At 66.3% G+C, this 24074-nt stretch overlaps 2 protein-coding genes across 2 annotated transcripts in view; both read left to right on the plus strand.

Moving 5' to 3' along the window:
- The window catches only part of KCNE2 (potassium voltage-gated channel subfamily E regulatory subunit 2), a 286345-nt gene that overhangs the window by 115607 nt on the left and 146664 nt on the right, over positions 1-24074 (plus strand). The window lies entirely within an intron of this gene.
- On the plus strand, positions 1524-18796 carry CLIC6 (chloride intracellular channel 6; the record flags this gene model as incomplete). Its single annotated transcript, XM_084873716.1, has 6 exons — positions 1524-1631; positions 13266-13375; positions 14069-14194; positions 14699-14805; positions 15717-15892; positions 18635-18796. Exons 2-6 carry the CDS (start codon positions 13320-13322, stop codon positions 18794-18796), a joined length of 627 nt encoding a protein of 208 aa, XP_084729842.1. The 5' UTR covers positions 1524-1631; positions 13266-13319.

Here is a 24074-nt window from a genome sequence, read left to right on the forward strand (position 1 = left end):
CCAGGAAACAGAGGGGCCTGAGAACCGGCTCTTTGCACTGAAATCGCAGGGCGGGGAGGAGGGCCTGGGACCAGGAGGGTGGAGGGGGTGGGAAGAGGGGGTAGGGGCGGGCAGGGGGGCGTGGGGAGAAGCCCCGCCCCCGTCCCTGGACGGCGCTGCCCGCGGACTTGTGGTCAGACCCACGGGGCCCTGCGCACAGGTGCGGCGGCTCAGGGCGGGGCCGGCAGGAAGCGGAGCGCAGGCGGGACCAGAGCGCAGGCGGGGACCGGGGCGCAGGCGGGACCGGGGCGCAGGGGGGACCGGGGCGCAGGGGGGACCGGGGCGCAGGCGGGGACCGGGGCGCAGGCGGGGACCGGGGCGCAGGCGGGACCGGGGCGCAGGGGGGACCGGGGCGCAGGGGGGACCGGGGCGCAGGCGGGACCGGGGCGCAGGCGGGGACCGGGGCGCAGGCGGGGACCGGGGCGCAGGCGGGAAGCCGGGCCTGGAGGAGCCGTCCCGCGGGAGGGCCAGGGTCCTGGGCCAGCGGGCTCTCCCGGCGCCCAGCGCACCGAGGGGGCCCCGCCCGGAGCGGACTGTCCCGGCGCCCAGCGCCACCGGCCCGCAGCCTCAGGCGGGTCTCCGGCCCAGGACAGCCCGCGGCCATGGCCCAGGCCGCAGAGCCAGCGGGCGGCCCGGGGGCCCTGGGGCCGCGGGAGGGGCCGGCACCTTCGGCTGAGAGCGCAGAGGCTCCGGGGGGCGCCGGGGAGGACGCCGCCGCGACGGCCGGGCTGAGGGCGGGCGAAGGCGCGGGGCCGGGCGGAGGGTGCGCGGGGGACGCGGGGGCTGAGACCCCGGGAGGGAGCGGAGCGCAGGGCGAGGCCGAGGCCCCCGAGGGCGCCCGGGACGGCGGGGAGGCCCCGGGGAGCGGGGAGAAGGCGGGCGGGCCGGAGCAGGCGGAGGGGGCGAGCCCGGGGCGCTGTGCGCAGGGCGAGGCGGGGGCGGAGGAGGCTGAGACGCCCGCAGCCAGCGGGGCGCAGGGCGAGGCCGAGGCCCCGGGGCGCGGGCAGGGGGCGAGCCCTGGGCTCTGTGCACAGGGCGAGGCGGGGGCGGAGGAGGCTCCGGGGGCGCCCCCAGACCCCGCGGGCCCCGGGGAGGAGGAGGCGGCGGGGAGCCGGGGCGGCAGCAGCGGGGGGCCCGCGGAGGAGCTTCGGGGTGCAGATGCAGGGGGTGCAGATGCGGGGGCTGCGGAGGAGGGTGGGGCCCGGGGGACCGGGGAGGAAGCGGCCCCTGGGAACGGCGAGGAGGGGGACCAGGAAGGGCCCCCGGAGGCGGGGGAGCCGAGGGAGGAGGCAGAGGAGGAAAAGGAGGAGATGAAGGAGGAGGAGGAGGAGGAGGAGAAGGAGGCAGAGGAGGGGGAGGAGGGGGACAGTCCAGTGCGGGGCCCAGACGGAGCGGGCGGGGAGGCGGCGGCGGGGGGCAGCGAGGACGGGGACGGGGACGGGGAGGCCGCGCAGCCCGGGGCCTCGGGACTCAGCAACCACCTGCCGGCGGCGGCGGAGGAGGCGGCTGCCGCGAACGGCCGCGAGGAGGACGGCGAGGCGTCCGCGGAGGGCGCCCGGGGCCGCGAGCACGACATCACGCTCTTCGTGAAGGTGAGTCCGCTGGCTCCCGGGCCTTACCCCCCTCCCCGCGGGCCCGGAGGGAGGAGCGAGCGGGTGTGGCTGGTTTGCGAGCTGAGGGGGTGGAGGTGTGGGAGTCAGGGTGCGGCCAGCCCCCCCCCTTTGTCCTGGAACCTTTCCTGGGGCCCCCCCAGCCAGGAGGTGATGGAAGAACTTACTTCGTTTTTTAAAAAAATGCGCCAAGCCCTGTTGGTATTCAGAGCGGGTTCTGCAAAGGAAGCCCGTGGGGGGTGGGGGGTGAGGGGGTGAGGTGGGGAGTGTGGGGGGTGGGGGTGAGGGGGTGAGGTGGGGAGTGTTGGGGGTGGGGGTGAGGGGGTGAGGTGGGGAGTGTGGGGAGTGGGGGGTGAGGGGGTGAGGTGGGGAGTGTGGGGGGTGGGGGGTGAGGGGGTGAGGTGGGGAGTGTGGGGGGTGGGGGTGAGGGGGTGAGGTGGGGAGTGTTGGGGGTGGGGGTGAGGGGGTGAGGTGGGGAGTGTGGGGAGTGGGGGGTGAGGGGGTGAGGTGGGGAGTGTGGGGGGTGGGGGTGAGGGGGTGAGGTGGGGAGTGTGGGGGTGGGGGGTGAGGGGGTGAGGTGGGGAGTGTGGGGGTGGGGGGTGAGGGGGTGAGGTGGGGAGTGTGGGGGGTGGGGGGTGAGGGGGTGAGGTGGGGAGTGTGGGGGGTGGGGGGTGAGGGGGTGAGGTGGGGAGTGTGGGGAGTGGGGGGTGAGGGGGTGAGGTGAGGGGGAGGGAGCGGCCAGCGGGCGGGTCACAGCCCGGCTAGGGGTCCTGCTCGGTGGAAGCCATAGGTGTGTCTGGGAGGAACCTGGGCTTTTATCTGAATGATCATCCTTACTGAACATGGGGACTCTTGTCTGGGAAGGAAAGGGGATGGGTGACTCCCTGAGCGCCTGCCGCTGCCCGCCTCACCCTCAGTCACTGGGAGGAGAGCGGGCCTGGCTGAGCCGCCGAGGAGAAGGGGCTGCGGGGCTGAGCTCAGGCGGTTCCAGGCGTCAGGAGCCCGGTGGCTCACAGGAGGGGCTTTGTGCAAACGCCCTTTGGGGCAGGAATGCGCATTGCACTAGAGTCCTAATCCTCCCAAATGCCCGGCTTAGAGGCAGCCCTGGCCCAAACCTCCCGCAGAAAGGCAGCGAATTCCAATGAGCAGGAGAAGGGTTCCCAAGGTGATCAGGTGAGAATTTCCCAGCGGGAGGCCAGGAGGAGGCGGACCTTCCTCTCCCCCTGAGCGGAGCAGGTGCTGGGAGGAACCTGAGGACACAGCCCCAGGAAGGCCCCGGGACGGGCCTGCGGGGGGGGGGGGGGGGGGGTGTGGGGTCCCGGACGGGCCTGCAGGGGGATCCGGGGAAGGGCCTGGGGGGGCGGTCCGGGGACGGGCCTGCGGGGGGTCCGGGATGGGCCTGCAGGGGGGGGTCCGGGATGGGCCTGCAGGGGGTCCGGGGACGGGCCTGCAGGGGGGGTCCGGGATGGGCCTGCAGGGGGTCCGGGGATGGGCCTGCGGGGGGGGGGGGGGAGTCCGGGACGGGCCTGCAGGGGGTCCCGGATGGGAGCCGGGTCAGGTGCCGCCCACACCTGCTCTCTGGGTTAAGAAACCCGGGCTGCTCTGGGCGGCTCCTCCAGGCTACAGCTTCCAACCTCGGATACAGTTTGAAACAGTAACCGCTTCCCGCTAGTCCCCCTCCTCCATCCTGGCCCTCCAGCCAGACGCCTGGTGAGAGGCAGTGACCAGGCAGAAAAGATCGGATCGTTTTGCTTCTCAGTTCCAAGTGCTTCAGCTGTTTGTTGCAGGATTTCACAGGGACCCACGCCCTAGCCAGGCCACGGCCCTTCAGGGCGCTATTCCTGCCCCAGGCAGCCCTGGGGGTCCTGGCCCTCTGTCACCGGGGGTCCCGCTGTGCCAGCTTCCTTCGCGAGGACACGTTTTCCCGCCTTTAATCCGACCCCCGCTCCGTGCCCCTGCGTATCTGTGCGCAAGATCCGCAGCAGGAAGTCAGTCCCAGCTCCACGCCGGGCTGGGCGTCGCTCTGGGGAAGCCCCACGCGCACGGGACACGGCCCTCTGAGTGTCCCGTCTCTCCCGTGGCCGGTGTGAGGCTCAGTCCGGGGGGCGATGGAGGTGTGAACGGGTGCCGCCTGTGCGAGGGAGCAGACGCCGACCAGAGAGCACGGGCCTCAGAGCTGGCGGCGCCCGGGACCATGTCCCGGCTCGGCCCCGCTCTTGCTGTGTGGCCGCGGGCAGGTGACCGAGCCTCTCTGTGCCTTTGGTGCTGATGGGCGAAGTGGGGACGGATCATACCTGCCCGGGAGGTGGTGGTTGTGGGGATTCGGGGATTTGGTGAGACGTTCAGCACGGCTCCTGGTGAAATCAGCTTGGTACTAGCCGGGGAGTCGCTGCCCCATCACTGGCTCACACACGTTCACTGCGTTTGTGCAGAAACAGCCCCGTTCCGTCCTGCAGGTGCCACGCAGGGGTTGAGTGTTGATCTATGAACCAGGAGGTCACAGTTCGATTCCTGGTCAGGGCACAGGCCCAGGCCCAGGTTGTGGGCTCCATCCCCAATGTGGGCCGTGCAGGAGACAGCCAATTAATGATTCTCATCATCGATGCGTCTCTCTCTCTCTCTCTCCTTCTTCTTTACTCTCTGAAATTAAAAAAATATATATTAAAAAAAATTAAAAACAAACAAACAGCTCCTTCCTATTCATCCCTGCTGTTGCACTTTCTTTCTTTCTTAGGGCACCCCCCCCCCCCCAGGTACCTCCCCCCTCCCTCCCTGGAGCCCAGCATGTGGGAGAAGCAGAGAGAAGCTGGGTCCCAGCTCCCGCTCCGAGCGGCCAGTGCTGGCGGAGGCAGGGCCGGGTCACACAGCTGATCCTGAAGCTTTCCCTTTGATGACGGCCCGGGATCACTTCATGGGGCATTCTTTTCTATTTCCCCTTCAAGGAAACAAACAGATTCCAAACAGTGAGATCGATTTCCAGGCCGCTGCCGCCCGATCCGACTTCTGAGGCCACTTAAGATGGTCCCAGGAGCGGCCGCGGCCTCTCACTTTCTCCTTATCCGCCATCACCCTCTTTCGGAGCCACAGACACAAAGGGCCAGCGCGGCACCCGGCGGAGGCCCTGAGCGGGCGCGCCTTTCAGGGTGTGACGCCGATGTGAAACCCGCCCGGCCGCTCCGGTCCCTCTGGGCTCCCTTTCCTGTGGCCCATGACATGTGAATTATGGCTGACGTGTGAATTCACGGAGTGGCTCTGAGGGTGAGCCCCACAGTGTCTCTGGACTTCGCCTGCCTTCACATGGTCCTGGGCAAACACAGTTTAAGATGACTCTGCCTGCATCCCATTTGTGAACTTTTAACTTTAACATATTTTCCTTTTTTGTTTTATTGCTTAAACTAGTGTTATCGACAGTAGTACATTGTCTCCTCTTTTTCCCAATGGACCTTCCCCTGCCTCCCTCACCCCCCCCCCACCACATGCCCTCACCCCCCTCCCTCTGTCCTGCGTCCATTGGTTGTGCTTACATGCATGCATACAAGTCCTTTGGTGGATCTCTTAAAAATAAATGTAACGGTTCCAAATATACCAGCAAGTAATTGCACGTGGACCCAGTAATACGTCCTAATAAAGCCTGCTTCTAGTTTTAGCGCCTGGGGGTTGATGTCGCCGGTCGGAGGGAGCATTGTCACCTCATTGATTGTTGTCTCACCCTATAAACGTGTGCGGATGAATTCCCGGAGGTAAAGGAGCCAGAAATGTGTAGACTCGGTGAGGAACGCTCCCTGGAGGTCTGGACGGCCAATTCATTGCTGATTTTCAGTTTCGTTTTCTCGAAGTGTTAGTTTGTCATCGAATGATAGGGTAGCCGTGCGGTATTTAGTAAGAAAGGTTCTTTCCTTCTTTACTCAAAACAACAAAGAGCGGCTGTATAATAACACGCCGGCGTAATAGCAGCTGTCGACAGAGCGCTGACCGCAGAGCACGACGGGAGGGCGTGCCTGGCTGGGGGCCTGGGTCGCTAAGGAAGTGCCGCCTGCAGTCTGGCTCTCCTCAGCCAGTGTGCACACTGGGAGGCAGGGTCTAGGTGGGCTCGTCCGAGATACGGGTTTCCTGGCAGAGTTCTCTTGACTGACAGAATCTCAGTGTGGCCGGTGAACAGCCCTGGGCCAGACTCTGGTACTTTCTGAGGTGATGGTCTGGACACCACACGTTGGACCATGAATGTGGAGTGACTGCTGAGCCAGGAGGCTTGCTGTCACACTTGGCTCTCCAGGGAGGTGAAGCTGAGGGTGGCATGAGGGAGACTCAAGAAAGACACGGTCTTTGAGTATTTGTCACCCAGAATGCCTCCCTTAATCAATCCATCAATCCAACCATCCATCCATCCATCCATCCATCCATCCAAGCTTTGTCTCTCCACCCAACCTTTGGCAGGATGGGAGTGGGTGGGTCGGGAATCTGTTGGGAGCAGCATCTGGCTGACCTGGTAGACCGGTAGGCCATGGCTCTCAGCACATGTCACCGGAGAGAGCACGTTGAGACCTGCTCTGTGGGGCTTGGTCCCCAGGAGCTTGAAATGGGGGTGCTATTTCCACAACTATGTGCGGACTGTGGATCTTGAAGGGAAATGAGCAAGAATGCACTTCTGTGACGCTCATGATGCTTTCTGCCATTTGTTTTTTTGAATGTCTTGTATAACTTCCTTACAAACCACACGTAGGGCATCTGTGGAGGGCTAGTTGGGGTGGGGACTGAGGTAGGACAGCATGTTTTCTCGACTCTTACATGCATGTGCACACATGGCATGTGCCTGCGGAGAGATGCACACAGCATCCCCCTGGCAGGGCCGTGGGCTCGGGGAGGCACTCCGTCCGTGCTTCCTGGTGTGACTGGGTCAACCGGGGCAACACCCAAGCCCCGTGCCCTCCTGCCCTGGCCCCGGGCCGCCCTGGAGCCAGAGCCAGCCTCTTCATGGGACATCTGAGCAGCAGCCACGGACGTGGATCCCACGGGGCTGTGGGGACCTGTGGTCCTCTGACCGGGTCCCTGTCAGGGCGAGGGGTCGTGTGCTCTGGAGGGAGGGGGACATGAGCCACTGGCTCACCTTGGGCGTGCGCTCCCGCACCACCCGCCTCCTCACAGCGGGCCTTCATGTCCCTGGTTTCCAGGGCCTGCTCGGCTCCATTCTGTCCACTCCGATGCCCGCCTCCCTGCGTGTCTGCAGAAACCTTCAGCCCCTCCGCACCGGGCCTGTGGGCATCCATCCCCTGAGGTTTCAGACGCACAGAGAGAGGAAGCCAGAACTGGGAGGAACGTGTGAAATGCACAGCTCTGCTGCGTGCTGCCCTCTCGGGTCACAGCGCCCAGCTTACCCTGCTAGCGAGAAGCGTGGGTTTGTCGCCTGCCGCCTGTGGGGTGCCTGGGGACACAGCGGCCCTCCGACTGGCCGGACCTGCCCTCCGCAGCTCCCCCAGCCCAGCGGACAGACAGACGCCGGGCACGGGCTCCGCCCAGCGGCTGCAGCGGGACCGCCGGGCTGAGCTCGCGGTGGCGGGGACCACGCGGTGTGCTCCCCGCTGTTCTCCCGCCCCCGGCGCAGGTGTGGCCAGAGCGGACACCGTGAGGCTGATGGAAGGGCAGGCCGGAGCGGGGAGGAGGTACACAGCGGGAGGACCCGCGGCACAGCGGCTGTCACCAGATGCGGTGGATATTGGTCCCTGTGTTGGGGGGGGCACACAGCAGGCATTGGTTCACAGTTTTCCTGCATCAGGAACGCCAGGAATCCAGGAGCAGCTTCGTTGGGTCGTTGGGACTCAGGAGGTTGCAATGGGGATGATGGCGGGGCCATGGCCTCATCTGAGGGTTGACGGGGGCTGGCGGACCCCCTTTCAGTCGCTGACTCAGGCCCGTTGGCAGGAGGCTCAGTCCCTCGCCGCGGGACTCTGTCCTGCATTCTTGGAACTGGGATTGCCAGGCCGTGCACGGCTGAGGATTTGATGACCTTTATTAAACTTCCTCTTCTAGGAGGTTACCCTGAACTGTGCTCCCCTGGCACTGCGGGTGCCCTGTTTGCTCCCAGCTTCCTGAGTCCGAGGTGAAAAGGGTGCCCATTGTCACTTAACTCACATCTTCCTTGGAGTGCCTGAGCGGCCCCGACTCCTGCCCCAGGAGTAGAAGCTGGAGTCTGTAAACAATCTGGCCGAGAGGGAGCGCGTACGGGGTGACAAAACCCACGTTCTGCAGGATGTGGATCCTCTACACGGGCCCCCGATGCTTGGTGTCTGCACTGGTGCTTGTCCACTGTCCTCTCACTTATCTGTCCACGCACCCTCTTCCAGACAGAGGGGCGCAGCGGGGGGCCGAGCCCGCGCTCAGAGAAGCCACAGGGAACAGGAGGACCTGCTGGTCCAGCCTGGTCCACGTCTGTGAGGCACTGACCTAAGGCGGACACTGTGTCTCCCTCCGTGGGGTGCTTTGTGCTGGGGCCGCAGGGAAGTGGGACACGGGGCTCATGTCCGCTCAGGCTGGTGAGACCCCGGTGAGCGGAGAGACAGTCCGGTGAGAGGCTCAGGGCTGCCTGCAGGGTTTGGGGGAGTGGGTGCTGTGGGGAAGGGGGAAGGGAGGGGAAGGAGGACTCCCTGTGGCCAGGCCTCCGCCTCCGCCTGCGTTTTGTGACTGTGACTCACTGTTCGGCCCGCAGGAGTCTGACACCCGGGTCCCTACGCCCGCGGCGTCACTAAGCAGGCTTTCCCGAACAAGGCGGCCCTTTGTGCGGCAATTCCTGTGAGAACTTCACAGGGAAACAGCTTTTCGTCTCCGTAAGAGCGCCTGCTGGTACCGGGCCACGCGATTAGGCGGGGATTAAGCGGCCCTGGCTTTTGAAAGCCTAATGCGTCCGCGAGGCTGAACAGCCAGTCCGTGTGGCCGTGCGTGCACTCCTGTGGCTCGGCTCCGCCCATGGGGACGTGGACTCTAACCTAAGGTGACCCGATGTCCCGCTTTTGGTGGGACAGCCCCGAGTTTTAACAATTTGTTCCGCACCCCATGGCGTTTTAAAGAAGTCCCTATTTTAGGACGCAGGACAAATCGTTAAAAATGGGACTGTCCCGCCAAAATCGGGACATCGGGTCACCTTACTCGAACCCCACGAACCTGGGGACCAGGGCTCAGAGCGAAGAGCAGTTTGGTTCAGGGTTCAGCTACGTGGGCCAAGGGCGACCTGCCGCCTGGTCCTCGGATGGTTACGATGGTCGGAGAGAGGAGGCGCTGTCCGCCGAGGGCCGTATTCGGGGTTACAGGCTTTTTGATGATTATGACGGTCGGAGAGAGGAGGCGCTGTCCGCCGAGGGGCCGTATTCGGGGTTACAGGCTTTTTGGAAAGCCAGAGCGACGCTCCCACCAAGGCACAGCTCTCAGACACGCTGCCTGGACCGCGCAGTGATGGTGGGATGGTGCTGGGTCCCGGGCAGCGTGTTTCCGTGGGGACTCGGCGGTGTGGAGAGAGGGAGGGAGGGAGCACCGGGCCGGGTCAGAAGCGGCAGGAGGACAGGGCGCCGGGGTGAGGGGGTTGGGAGGGGGGCGCGGGTCACCAGGACGGACACCTGAACCGCCGGCCGGCTCTGCAAGCACAGTCCAGCCAGAAGGATCCCCAGGGTGCGAGCTGCTGTTCCTTTAAGAAGGAATGCCCGTTGTTCTCTCCGCCCGGGGCCTCCTGCACTTGGCCGCCTTTTCCTCCGTGGGCTGACGGGGTGAGGGGGAGGAGGGAGAGGAAGGGTGTGTGACCGTGTGCCTCAGGGTGCGCCGGCAGGGTGTCCGTACACGGCACCCACAAGGTGTGGGGACGGCGGAGTGGAAAGGGGGAAGCTTGAGGGGCCTGCCTCCCCCTCTGCGGGGAGCCTGCTCCTGGGCCTGGCTCCGTGGTTGCCGCCGTCCTCACCGGCTCCGCTAGGGGAGGGGAGAGCAGGGCCAGTGGCAGCAGAGAAGGTAGGGCTGCGGAGGAGCCGTCAGGTGGTCCGTGCCCGCACTCTCGGCGGAGGGCCCAGCTGGGGTCGCTGGCCTCTGGCCGGCAAGCAGCCCCCACAGCCTTCCCTCCTGACCTGGGCGGTCACCCTGCACTCGAACCCGGTGCTACCAGAGTCCGGAGGGCGCCCTCTGCTTTTGGCTCTCTCCCGGGGCCTCCTCCCTCCATGGTTCAGGGAGCCTGTCCTCACACCTGTGTGCCCGCATCTGCTCCTCTCTGGGAGGGGTGGGCACAGAGCTGAGGAGGCAGAGGGGGCGCTGAGCGGAGAGGAGCCGGCAGGCGGGGGAGGAGGAGGACGGTCAGACGGAGGAGTGCCAGGCCACCCTCCCCTCCCTCTCTGTCGGGATTCCAGAACATGGCAGGGGTGCCTGATCCGGGCAGGACGTCAGCCTCTCCCAGGGGCGGTGGTGAGCCTGCACCCCTGTCCCCCAGAGTCCACAGCTCTATGCTCTATCCACTGAGCCAAACTGGCCAGGGCAGGAAGCTACATGTGTTTCTAAAAAATTTTGCAAAAGAGCTAGAGAATCCCAAACAAATAGAGAAAGTTGAAATGGAACACTTTTAGAGAAGAGGAGGATTTCTTGTCTGTGGTTTCTCTGTCCCGCCCGTCCCACCCTGCGTCCACCCTCCTCTCTCCATTGCTCCGAGAGTGGAGAAATAATTCACAAATCTTCAGTTTTGTGAACTCCCACCAGGAGCAAAGTATGCCCTTCCCTGCTGATCCCAAATCAGGATCCCAATGCGGTTCTACAAGTCTCTGTCCAGGCCCCCACGTGGCCGGGCCTCCGTATTGCTCTCCTGGTCTCCCCATGGGGTCTAAGCTGGGAGTCGGGGGATGGAGACCAGCACACCCTCGTCTTCCCAGGACTTTCCTGGTTTTAAAACGGAAAACCCTAGGGTTTGGGAAACCTAAGTCCTGGGCACATGGGGAAGGTTTAGCCCTGACAGGGGCTGACATCGAACTGGGGATGGGCCTGGTAAAAGCGGTGGTAAGTCTGAGCGTGCATCTCCAGACCACTAGGGGGCGCCAACAGCAAGAGGGTTCAAACCCTGGCGATGGCTTAAAACAGCTCACGTGATAGATCCCCTTACAGTTCTGTTGGTCGTAGACGTGGGTCTCTCTGGGCTAAAACAAAGGTGTCCACAGGCCCCCATCTCTCCTTGGGGGCCATGGCGGGGGGGGGGTGAGATCTGCGCCTTTGTCTCTCCTGCTCCTGGAGGCCGCTGGTTCCTTGGCTCCTGCCCCCTCCACACTCAGAGCTCCTCGTCCTCCTGACCACGGTGGGACGCTCCCATCTGTAAGGATGGGGGCTCAGACTGGCCCGCCTGCAGAGCCAGGATAACCTGCACCTCAGACCTACAGCCTGACACACTGGCTGAGTCCCGTGTGCCAGTGAGGTGACATAGTCACAGGCCTGCGTGTCGGGATGTGGCCACGCCGGGGGCCGTCCTGTGCCTGCTGCCCCAGAGGAAGGTCGCAGAGCTGGTTCTCGCTGTGCATCGTGGCCCAGGCCAGGACCAGGATGAGCTGTGGGCGGGGGCCAGGGACGGATCTCCTCGGAGAGTCAGCGGTGGCATTTCCCCGGCGGCTCCTGGGCGTGTCCCCCGGCCGGGGCCGTGACCTCTCGGAGTCTGGAGGGAGAGGGCAAGCTCGCCCATCCTTCTTCGACAGCAGGCCGTGTCCTTGCTGAGTGCCCCGGGCTCCCTGGGAGCTTTCACTGAGCGTCCTTCACGGCCAAGGTCAGGCCCTGCCTTCCCCGGCCTTCCCCTGCCTCCAGAACACTCCAGCCCGAGCCCGTGGCCGCGGGACGGGGCCTGCTCCCGGCTGTGCTGCCTGCGCAGAGCAGGCCCCACGGGCTCCTCCGAGCACCGGCCCAGCCGCTGGGGGAGGGTGAGCGGCCGCCCTGGCGTCGGCGTGGGGGCGGGCTCCGCGGGCTGTGGGTCAGGCAGGGAGACCGTCGGCGTGCAGTGTGGGGTGGGCAGTGCGATGTTACACTCATCGTCCCCTAAGTCCTGGCGGGAGTGTCCCACGGAGGGGACACCGGGACGCAGGGGCAGGTGCGAGGGCAGAGCGTGGCAGGAGAGGAACCCTCAGGCCCCTCTGACAACGGCGAACACCCCTCCAAACCTCCCTGGCGGCTCCTCGGCGCCCACCTCTCCTTCCCCCAGAGCAGCCACGCCTTCACCCTCCACGCTGCTTCTCTGCTTGCTTGGCTCCACCTTCTTTCTAGAACATTCTCTGTGGGCCTGCCTGGTAAACACCGTCTGGGAAGTGAGCACCTTAGCGAGTGTGGTGGAATCAGTGTGGTGGGTTGGTAGAGAGGAGACAGAGGCCGGTCCCTGGCCATGTCCTGGGCGGCCCTCTGCACCTGCAGTGGTCACTCACGCTGGACAGAAACGCAGAGACGCCTGGGACAGGCCACGGCGGCCACGGCGACCACGCGGCCTCCTGGCCGGGCCGCGGGCACCGGTCTAACCGACAGGGAAGGGTGGTCCTAAACTCTAGGGTCAGATGTTCGTGCTGTGGACTCGTCTGCGAGGGGAGGGACCTGGCTCGTGGACAGGGCCAGGGAAGACCCTGGGGACCTGGGAGGTGGCCGCTCGGGTGACAGGGAGGTTACCGCGCGGCCGGAGGTGTGTGTCCGTGGCCAGCGCCCCGGGCGTGGCAGGCGCCGTGCCCTTAGCGGAGATACGCCAATGCAGGGACATCCCAGGTGGGTCAGAGTGAGGGAGCCGCCGCCCCTGATTGGGGTTGGGAACAAACCTGCAACCTGGGTCATGCCCTTGGCCAGGAGTCGAACCCCGGACCCGGCAGTCTGACCACCGAGCAGCACCGGGCAGGGCCGTGTTTATTTTTTACAGACTGTATTTGTCTAGAGATGGAGCCGCCGGGACTCGGGAGCCGGTGAGGACGGTTTCCAGGGGGAACCTGGCGTGGGGTGGAGGAGATGGGAGGCAGAGGCAGAGAGGCTGGGACGCGCCCTGTGGACTGACGCCCGGCAGAGGCGGCTTGCTGCAGGGCCGTCCGCCCGGGCCTCGGAGCCGCGTCCAGGGCTGGGGGAGGGCATGGCCCGCCGTTAGGGTGCGCTCCGCCAGGGTCTCCGAGGGGCAGGGCACCACGGGGAGAGGACGGCCCCTGCAGGCGCCCTCAGACCTCCCTGCGCTCCAGCTGCTGGGAGACGCGGGGTCTGGAGGCTGCGGAGCAGGCCGGGCCGGGTATGCGACTTCGTCTCTGCGCCTCCATCGCCCTCCCCTGCTGGTGTGGCTCTGCTGACCTGCAGCAGGGGAGGCCGTGGCTGATCCGGGAGGGACCCCCAGCCCGGCCCTGGGCCTTGGCAGGCTCAGCTGCAGAGCAGAGACGGGAGCAGCCTTTACAGCGGCCCAGGGGGTGGCCGTGGCCTGGGCGGCCGTGGCCTGGGTGGCCGTGGCCTGGGTGGCCGTGGCCTGGGTGGCCGGAGCAGCCATGTCAGGGCCATCTGCAGGTGAGGTGTGCGGGCTGCTCCGAGGTGGGGTCCTAGCAGCCCCCCGCCCAGCCCTCAGGCATCCAGGGACCCCACCGCCTCGGCCCCTGCAGACCCCGGCCTCCCTCCCTGCAGGCCGGCTGTGACGGGGAGAGCATCGGGAACTGCCCCTTCTCTCAGCGCCTCTTCATGATCCTCTGGCTAAAGGGCGTCATGTTCAATGTGACAACGGTGGACCTGAAAAGGTAAGACAGGGTTCCTGCTTTATCGAAATAATGGTTTAATTCCATACACACACACACACACACACACTCACACTCACACACACATACACTCACACACACACTCACACACACACTCACACACACTCACACACACTCACACACACTCACACACTCACACACTCACACACACACACTCACACACACACACTCACACACACACTCAGACACACACTCACACACACACACACACTCACACACACACACTCACACACACACTCAGACACACACTCACACACACACACACACTCACACTCACACACACACACACACACCAAGGCACATGGCATTATCACAGGCATGTCCCTCCTCAGCCAGGGCCCTGCTTTGGCCGGACTGTGGGTGAGCCGTAGTCACAGGCCCGGGCCAGAGGGGATCGGGACGGAGTCGGAGCTGGGGCGCCCGAGGAGCCTGCTCCCCAGTTCCTCGTCAGCCATAGCTCCCCGAAGGCCCGGGCACCACCCTGGCGGGGCCTGGGGGAGCCGCTCCCAGCTCCGCGGCCAGAGCGGCCACACCCACTGCCCCTGAGACCTGCAGAGGCCCGGCCCCATCCGTGCCCACGGGAACGCTCTCTCCCGGGAGGACACGCTGGCTGGGGAACGGAGCGCCCCCTGGGGGCTGCCGACAAAGCTGCTGTCTGCCTCCCCCTCCCCCCAGGAAACCCACGGACCTGCAGAACCTCGCCCCCGGGACCAACCCGCCCTTCATGACCTTCGACGGGGAGGTCAAGACGGACGTGAACAAGATCGAGGAGTTTCTGGAGGAGCGCCTGGCCCCCCCGAGGTGGGCCCCCGCTGTCCCCACACCCCCATGTCCCCCACGGCCCCCTTCCCAGGCAGCTGGAAGCCCTGGCCGTGGAGCCTCTCCCCGCCCCGGCTCCCCCCCTCCCGGTGGGCCACAGCCACCAGGAGGGACTAGACACCCAGAGGAGGCGGCGGGCTCTGCTCCGAGCCTGCAGCTCGGCGGCCCGGGTTCGAACGCAGGAAGGGGGTGGGTGGCTGGTGCCTGGGGGCTGGCCACCTCCTAGGAGCCTGGACCGGGATGGACCTTCTGGTCCAGCACCTCCTTTGAGCGGGAGGGAGTGAGGCCAGGGCGGCCAGGGGAGCCGGTGTGGGTCCAGAGCGGCCAGTCTGACCTGTCCCCTGCCCCGCGGCCCGGACCTCGGAGAGGAGCAGCTCAGGAAAGCGCTTGGTTTTTATCCGCTCAGACAGATACCCCTCCACCCCCCCCCCCCGTCATCCCCACCAAACACGGCTCCTCTGTGACCTTCCCCCTGGGCTTCCCAAGGTACCCCAAGCTGGGGACCCGGCACCCCGAGTCCAACTCCGCCGGGGACGACGTGTTCGCCAAGTTCTCCGCCTTCATCAAGAACACCAGGGGGGACGCGCACGAGAGTGAGTGTCCGCGGGGCCTCTGGGTCCTGGGATTGTCCTCCCGCCAGCGGGGCGACCGGTGCCAGAAACAGGGAAGGCGCCCCACTCTGCACCTGCATGTGGGTCCCAAAGACACGGCGCCTGGGGCTGGACGCAGAAACATGTTTTAGGGCGCACCCCTCCCTCACCCTGGGGGCCGGGCCCCGCTGCACCCCGAGGCAGTGTCAGTGGCGCTGCCACCAGGGCCTGCTCCACAGCAGGGTTTCCATAGGGACGTGGGAGTGAGTGAGCTCCAGACACAGCAGTGGGCGCGGGTGGCAGTGGGGGGCGGACAGCAGTAGGATGTAGACAGCAGTGGGCGCGGACGGCGGTGGGCGCGGACGGCGGTGGGTGTGGACGGCAGTGGGTGTGGACGGCGGTGGGTGTGGACGGCGGTGGGCGCGGACGGCGGTGGGTGTGGACGGCGGTGGGTGTGGACGGCAGTGGGCGTGGACGGCAGTGGGTGCAGGTGGCAGTGGGCGTGGACGGCGGTGGGTGCAGGTGGCAGTGGGCGTGGACGGCGGTGGGTGCAGGTGGCAGTGGGTGTGGACGGCAGTGGGTGCAGGGGGCAGTGGGTGTGGACGGCAGTGGGTGCAGGGGGCAGTGGGCATGGACGGCGGTGGGTGTAGGTGGCAGTGGGCATGGACGGCGGTGGGTGTAGGGGGCAGTGGGCGTGGACGGCGGTGGGTGCAGGTGGCAGTGGGCGTGGACGGCGGTGGGTGCAGGTGGCGGTGCGGGTTAGATGGCGGTGGGGGGTAGACAGCAGTGGGTGTGGATGGCAGTGAGGGGCGGACGGCAGAATTGTGTTCCGTCCGGGAAGAGTGAGGCCACGCCAGCCCCCTCCCTTCCTCTGGGGAGGGGCTGACCCCGTCTCCCGCCGTGCCCTCTCCCAGGCCACGAGCGGAGCCTGCTGCGGGCGCTGCGGCGGCTGGACGACTACCTGAACTGCCCGCTGCCCGCCGAGGGCGAGGCCGGCGAGGACGTGGCCCTGTCCGGCCGGAAGTTCCTGGACGGGGACGAGCTCACGCTGGCCGACTGCAACCTGCTCCCCAAGCTGCACATCCTCAAGGTGGTGCTCCGGCGGGCGGCGTGTGTGGACATGTGACCTGGCGGGCGGATGGCCTGTGTGGACGTGTGTCCTGGCGGGCGGGCGGCGTGTGTGGACGTGTGTCCCGGCGGGCGGGCGGCGTCCCAGCGGGCGGGCAGCGTGTGTGGACGTGTGTCCCGGCGGGCGGGCAGCGTGTGTGAACGTGTGCTCCAGCGGGCGGGTGGCATGTTTGGACATGTGCTCCGGTGGACAGGCGGCGTGTGTGGACGTGTGTCCCGGCGAGCAGGCGGCGTGTGTGGACGTGTGTCCTGGCGGGCGGGCGGCGTGTGTGGACGTGTGTCCCGGCGGGCGGGCGGCGTGTGTGGACGTGTGCTCCAGTGGGCAGGCGGCGTGTGTGGACGTGTGTCCCGGCGGGCGGCGTGTGTGGACGTGTGTCCTGGCGGGCGGTGTGTGTGGACGTGTGTCCTGGCGGGTGGGCGGCGTGTGTGGACGTGTATCCCGGCGGACGGTGTGTGTGGACGTGTGTCCCGGCGGGCGGGCGGTGTGTGTGGACGTGTGTCCCGGCGGGCGGTGTGTGTGGACGTGTGTCCTGGCGGGCGGGCGGTGTGTGTGGACGTGTGTCCCGGCGGGCGGTGTGTGTGGACGTGTGTCCTGGCGGGCGGGCGGTGTGTGTGGACGTGTGTCCTGGCGGGCGGGCGGTGTGTGTGGACGTGTGTCCCGGCGGGCGGTGTGTGTGGACGTGTGTCCTGGCGGGCGGGCGGTGTGTGTGGACGTGTGTCCTGGCGGGCGGGCGGCGTGTGTGGACGTGTGTCCCGGTGAGCGGGCGGTGTGTGTGGATGTGTGTCCAGGCGGGCGGGCAGCGTGTGCATGTGCTCCGGCGGGTGGGTGGCGTGTGTGGACGTGTGTCCCGGCGGGCGGACGACGTGTGTGGACGTGTGTCCCGGCGGGCGGACGACGTGTGTGGACGTGTGTCCCGGCGAGCGGGTGTGTTGGATGTGTGTCCTGGCGAGCGGGCGGCGTGTGTGGACGTGTGTCCTGGCGGGTGGGCGGCGTGTGTGGACGTGTGTGGACGTGTGTCCCGGTGGGCGGGCGTGTTGGACGTGTGTCCCGGCAGACTGGGCTCACCCTGAAATGAGAGCGCCGGCCCCAGTCAGACACGGCCGCTCAGGCTCCTCTGTCGCAGGGCGTCCCCGCTCGCTCGCCGGGCCGCGCCCACAGCCTCACGGAGGCCACGCGAACGCCACGGGAGGATGGCGTGATCACACGGCGCCCGATGCTCCAGGCCGGGCCTCTGAGCGGCTTCTGAGGATGAAGTGGGGGAAGCTCCCTGAAGGGCCAGTGGGGCTGGTCCTCTCGGGGTCAACAACTCAGTTCGTTCAATCTCAATCTCTCTCCCTCTCTCTCTCTCTCTCTCTCTCTCTCTCTCTCTCTCTCTCTCTCTCTTCCTTTTCTTTCTTTTAAATATATTTTTATCGATTTTAGATAGGATGGAGAGGGAGAGAGAAATATCAATGATGAGACAGACTCACTGAATGGCTGCCTCCTGCACACCCCACTCTGGGGACTGAGCCCGTCACACTGTGACCTCCTGTTCATGGGTCGACGCTCATCCTTGGGGCCACGCCGGCCAGGCATCGGCCTCAGTCCTAACCCCAACCCCGCCGCTGGAGCAGGGACAGCTCTCCGGCGCGGCCGCGGCCGGGTCTGGCGGCCTGTCCCCCGGGTGTTGCATGTGGAAGGGAAGTCACGGGTCATGTGACTTTAGGGCTGAGAGACGCCCCGGATCGGTGGTTCTTCAGCACAAGAATTGTGGACACGTGCACCCCTCCACCTGGCCCTGGCCTTCTCACTCAGGATCCCGGGTGACCCTGAGATTCGGGGCTGCTGGTCCCGCCCTGGCACCATGGCTGTTCCTCAGGTGCCCCAGCCGCGCTGCCACCTGCACATGCCAGCCACTGGGCCATCATCACCCCTGCCCTGCCCCCGGCCTCAGGGACTCAGATGCCCAGGAAGAAGCCGGGCTCTGGGCCCTCTTTACCATTCACACCCCACGGGTCCAGAGCTGGTCCCTGGTCTGGAGGGATGGGGGATGGGAGAGCAGACACAGGGACCCTGTGTGAGAGAGACATCTATCTGCTGCCTCCTGTACACGTCCAGACTGCACCCGCCTGGGGCTCAAGCCTGCAGCCTAGGTGTGTGCCCCGACGGGGAATCAAACCCGCGACCTTCTGGTGCCCAGGATGATGCTCCAACCACTGAGCCGCACCCACCGGGGCCTGAGCTTCATTCCCAGCCACGGTGACCTCCTGTGAGCCTCCGAGTGCAGGATGCCTACCCTGACCCCTGACCCTGACCCTGACCCTGACCCTGACCCGGACCCTGACCCTGACCCTGACCCGGACCCTGACCCTGACCCTGACGGTAACCCCCAATGTGTCCCCTGTGGCCGAGTGCAGAGCAGTCTTTGGTGAAACTGTTTGAGGTCAAGATCCAAATTGGTCGACCAGCGGCCCTGTCTCACGCCCTGGCCCTCCACGCTGTAGCTACATGGTCGGTGCGCTAGGTCTCCACCACCGGGGAGAACCCGGGGCCCCCTGGGCGCCGGCGACCACAGAGGACGGGGAGGACGGGAGCCCGCGGAGACGGGAGCCCGCGGAGAGGCGGCGGACACACGCGCCCGATGGAGGATCGCTCCATGAACTCCAGAACGTTCTACAGCCTCAGAGCTGGGGGCCCCTCTGACCGCTTCCTCTTCGTTTCCAGATCGTGGCCAAGCGGTACCGGGGCTTTGAAATCCCCTCCGACATGACCGGCATCGCCAGGTACCTGCGCAACGCCTACGCCCGCGACGAGTTCACCAGCACGTGCCCGGCCGACCGGGAGATCGAGCAGGCCTACTGCGCCGTGGCCAAGAGGAGGAAGTGAGGGCCGGCCCGGCGAGGGGCGAGGGGCGAGGGGCGAGGGGCGGGGCTCCGACAGCCCTCTGCCCCCCACGGCCTGTCTCTGCCGGAGCGCCCCTGGTCAGTGACCCCCCAGGCTGACCCTGACCCCGGCACCGGCCTGTCACCGGCCCTCCCGCGGGCTCCGAGCAGCACCGCCGCCTGCTGTCCTCTCCGACCTCTGACCGTCTCCCCGCCGCCTCTGCCGCCGCCGGCATGGGGACACAGAGGGCACGAGTCTGCAGCTTTAGTTCAAAGCCAATCAGGGGTGGGTTCACTGCCCCCTTTAATAAAAAAAAAAAAAGGTGTCTTCCTCTGATAGTCCTCAAAATCGTGGTTAGCCTGCTTTTCTCTCCAAGAGTATTTTAACTTTTTCCAGAATGAAACCATTGTTTTTGTAATTACACGAGAACACGTGCCGGTTTTAAACGTTTTAACACAAAGTCACCGATAGCCGATGGGGGCCGTCTCCAGACCTCCTGCCTCTCCTCTCCCCCCCCCCCCATTTCACTCCTGGGGAGGCTGCAGTGCTGTTGGAAGGACTGGTGGGCCGCTGTGACGCCCGATGGTAACTGGAGGACCAGGGCCACAGGCCGGCCGAGCAGGCAGGGAGGTGGCTGCCAGGTGTCCAGGGAGGAGAGCGGTGGAGCCCGGGACCCGCAGGGACCGGCAGGGACCAGGGGCTGCGCTGGCCCCGCTCGGCCTGGGTGATGCCCTCGCCTCAGGTCCCAGGGGAGCCGGCCGACCAGGTGCCTGCACCCCAGCCCTGCATCCTCTCCCCCACCTCAGAGACCTGCGGGGGGCCCCCCCCCCCCCCCCCCAGCATCAGCCACGGGAGAACTCCCTGCCCGGGTGCAGAGTCGAGCCCCAGATCCCGAACGAGGGCCCTCTCTCAGCCCCGACGCTGCGCCTGGTCAGTGCTGGTGGGCCAGCCCGGCTCTCACCGCTGCTCTGCCCCTGGTCATGCCATCCGGAGGTCCGGAGGGGAAAGCCAGAGCGATGAAGCTCAGGGCGACAGCGGCGGTTCTGGTGATCGGCCGAGCTGGGAGGAGGCGGAAACCACTGGCTCAGAGCTCTCTGGTCCTGGGGCTCCCCGCCCGCGTCCCCACAGCCCTGGCCTGTGTGGGCTGGGGGCCGGTTCATGCCTCAGGGGGAGGACCGGACCGCCCGTGTCCCTGCAGCCCTCCCCTGTGTGGGCTGGGGCCGGCTCAGGCCTCGGGGAGGACCGGACCGCCCAGGGCTTAGGTGTCACCTGCCCCGCCCCCTGCCATGTGCATGCACCCCACCCCCCCGGGCGCGGACGGCCTGTGGCTCCGCTCAGACGCTCGTTAAAGAGGGAGCCCCGCCAGCTCTGGGCCAGCTGGGGGCTCACGGCCTGGGACCCAGCGAGCCGTGTCCACGGGAGAGTGGCGTGTCTGCCAGGGCCACCAGCACACGGGTCACCAGCACACGCCTCACCAGCACACGGGCCACCAGCACACGGTCACCAGCACACGCCTCACCCTGCTGAGGGCCAGGTCTGTAAGGGGCTCTCGATGCCACCTTGGACCGGGTGCTGGGTCAGCTGCCTCTGTAACCAGAGCTCCCGGCACTTCTCCGTGTTAACCGTGATCTGCACCAGCGCCACAGCCTGGAAACTAACCCGTCACACAGCTGCTCACGGGGACCCGTGTCGTTCGTTTGTTTTCGCCGTGCATTCTCCGCTGAGACGTGAGGAGAAGGCTGAGAGGACACGGCGTTCGGTAACACCGAGAGCGGCGCCGAGCCTGATGCGTGTGTTTGGCTGAGACACGGCTCTGAGTGTGAGCCACGAGGCGCCCCCGGAGGAGCGGGGTGCTCACCCTGGGCCCTGAGACCGCCACCCCCCCCCGGAGGGAGCGGGGGGCTCACACCTGGGCCCTGAGACCCCCTCCAGGGGGAGCGGGGTGCTCACCCTGGGCCCTGAGACCCCCTGGAGGGAGCGGGGGGCTCACACCTGGGCCCTGAGACCCCCCCGAGGAGCAGGGGGCTCACCCTGGGCCCTGAGACCCCCCCGAGGAGCAGGGGGCTCACCCTGGGCCCTGAGACCCCCCCGAGGAGCAGGGGGCTCACCCTGGGCCCTGAGACCCCCCCCGAGGAGCAGGGGGCTCACACCTGGGCCCTGAGACCCCGGAGGGAGCAGCAGGCTCACACCTGGGCCCTGAGCCCCCGGAGGGAGCGGGGGGCTCACACCTGGGCCCTGAGACCCCCCTGGAGGGAGTGGGAGGCTCACACCTGGGCCCTGAGACCCCCCCCGAGGAGCGGGGTGCTCACCCTGGGCCCTGAGCCCCCGGAGGGAGCAGGGCGCTCACACCTGGGCGGCAGACGCGATGAAGAGGGCGGGGCTCGTGGGCACTCGGCCTCGGCCCGGGGCTTCCCTCGGCGTCACTGACGCTCCTTGGCTATTGGTGGGGCAGAGTTAGGGGACACGCTGGAGCCGGGGAGCTGGAAGGCCGGTTGCCTTTGTCCATGGGGGGCAGTGACGAGGCGCCACAACTGGGTGGCATCAGCCAACAAATCGGTCCTGTCCCAGCCCCGGAGGCCAGAGTCTGAGACGGGTGTCCGTGGTTCCTCCCCAGGCTGCCGGGGAGACGCCCCCGACCCCCGGCCTCTGGGCGGGCAGCCGCTGCCGGTGATCTGGGCTGTGGCCCGTGCCTCCAGCTCCGCCTCTTCTCCACACGCTTCTCCTGTGTCTGTGACTCCACGGGCGCCCCTCATAGGACACCGGTTATGGGGGACCAGGACCCTGGCTCCAGCCTGGCTTCCTCTCGCCCAGTCATCCCCGAGACACCTGTGAATGTCAGCCTCCGCCTCCCCTGCGCTCGGAAGAGGCCGAGGGGGGGACCTGGCCAGCCGGGCCTGCTCCCACCACACTGGTGCTGACTGCCCCCGGCCTCTCCTGTGGGCCGGGGGGCATGAGCTGGGCTGGTGCTCCCTTTGCTGGCTGCACCCCAACTTTCCCAAAGAGTGCTGACTGTGACCTCTCCCTGCCCGTGGGAGCCACCGCAGGTCTGTGCCCGCCCCTTCCCATGATGCCAGGCCGGCCCAGGTTGAACATGCTACGAATCTAAAACTGGAAGGAAGTTTAGTGTGGGGCACACACGTGTGTGTGTGTGTGTGTGTGTGTGTGCTTTTATTTATTTATTTAAAAATATATATTTTATTGATTTTTTTACAGAGAGGAAGAGAGAGGGATAGAGAGTTAGAAACATCGATGAGAGAGAATCATCGATCTGCTGCCTCTTGCACACCCCCTACTGGGGATGTGTCTGCAACCAAGGTACATGCCCTTGACCGGAATTGAACCCGAGACCCTTCAGTCCGCAGGCCGACGCTCTACCCACTGAGCCACACCGGCTCCGGCTGTCGTGGGCTTTTAAATAGGTATTTGTGCCCAGCTGGTGTGGCTCGACGGTTGAGCATCGACTTATGAACCAGAAGGTCAGGGTTCGGTTCCCGGTCAGAGCACGTGGCTGGACTGCAGACTCCATCAGGTAGGGGGCGTGCAGGAGGCAGTGGATCCATGATTCTCCCTCAACGTTGATGCTTCTATCTCTCTCTCTCTCCCTTCCTCTCTGAAACCAATTAAAAAGATATAAAATATAATTTGTGTGCTTCTTTATTTAAAACTTTGGTCTGGAGCCAGAAGTCCCTGACGGGGCCAGCGCCGAGCATCAATCAGGAGCACCGACAGCTCCACGCCCACGGGGTCCCAGGCGCCTCGGGGCGCAGGCCTGGCCGGCTTGCAGGGGAGGAGGCCCGGGCAGCCCTCAGGACGGGACTGCGGGGGTAGGAGCAACATCCTCTCCCCTGCGTGTCCGGAGGCGGCCGGCCCTGGGCGTGGGCGGCGGGAGGTGTCACCGCCTCACAGAGTCCCCGGGCACTCCATCCCACTGGCCCGGCGCCGGGACCCGTCACCCCCGACTCCTTCACAGCCTTCCGCTCCGGATCTCCCAACAGAAACAAACCTCGAGGGTGGTGACCTCCCTCTCGTCCAGGGTGTGCGCAGAGCGGTGGGTGGGCCGCCTGTCTATGGAAGCTCCCAGAAGGTGTTGGCCACGGGTCTTGTGACCTCAATATCAGCACCGCTGGTCCGGGGCTAAGAAGCGGGGACTTATGATGCTCGGGGCTCATGTTTTCCTCTCTTTAGACGTGGGGGGCCTGCAGGCACCCCTCACCCAGCACCTGCTTCCCTCCCGTTGTTACTGGGCGCAGTGCGAGTGTCCCGTTGGCCTGCTGTGCTCAGAGCGGCCGCAAGAGGGCAGCCAACCACAGGGCCTGGCCTTTGGCCGCCCTGGGCTGGGGCTGCTGGGAACCGCCTGGGAGGGGACGGGTTATGGGATGAGGCGGCCTTCTGGGAAAGCACGTGTCCCGGAGGGAAGCCGAGCCCCATGGCCCGTCTTGGGGAGCCGTGAGCCTGACCGGACCTGTGATTCCTCCATGGGGTCCGGGCTTGGGAGCCAGGGAGCCCTGGGCACGGCGGTCCCGCTGTTTCCGGTCGGAGGGGCTGGACCAGGGCTCTGAGTATCATTGCAGTCACAGTCCCCGCGGGCGACCTCGGTGACCCAGCCCTGTGGGTCCCGGGTGAAACCACTGGCCCACGCTGCCTTCCCCGCAGGCCACGGGCTGCCCACGGAGCCCAGCAGAGGGGGACTCCGGGGTCCCTCTTTTAGGCTCCGAGTCACTGGGATGTGGGGGGTGTGGTGGCGGAGGCCCTGGGGGTGCTGGCTCCTTGGAGACGTGACTTGAAGGAGACAAAGGGACCAGGAGCCTTGGTGGCTTGGTGGCCCCGTCAGGCCACATAACCGGGCGGCAGCTCTGAGCACCATGCCAGCCGTGCCCGGTGCCAGCTGTGCCCGGTACCCGCTGTGTCTGATGCCAGCCGTGCCCGGTGCCCATGGTGCCCGGCCTGCAGCTCTCATCCTGTGGGGTGTGGGTCGCAGGGGAGAAGAGACAGTGGCCCGCACGGGACACGACGGAGACATGTGACTGCGGACTCCATGCTGCGTTCTCGGAGCCTCCACATCGCTGTCGCCTCGGCTGTGCCTCTGGGGGCCCCGGAGGCAGTGGGACGAGGAAGGGCGGGCGGGAAGGAAGGGAATGGGGGCTGTGAGCCAGGACCGGTGCCTGCTCTCCCCTCAAAGCCGCCTCCTCCTCCTGCGCCCCTCCGGCCTCTGTCCTCCGGGTGGGAAGGCCGGGGAGCTCAGGGAGCAGAGGGAAGCGGGGTCACGCATGGGTCTGCACCA

Source organism: Pipistrellus hanaki (genome assembly GCF_964339955.1).
Source record: "Pipistrellus hanaki genome assembly, chromosome: 2".
In the NCBI taxonomy this organism is placed as follows: Eukaryota; Metazoa; Chordata; class Mammalia; order Chiroptera; family Vespertilionidae; genus Pipistrellus; species Pipistrellus hanaki.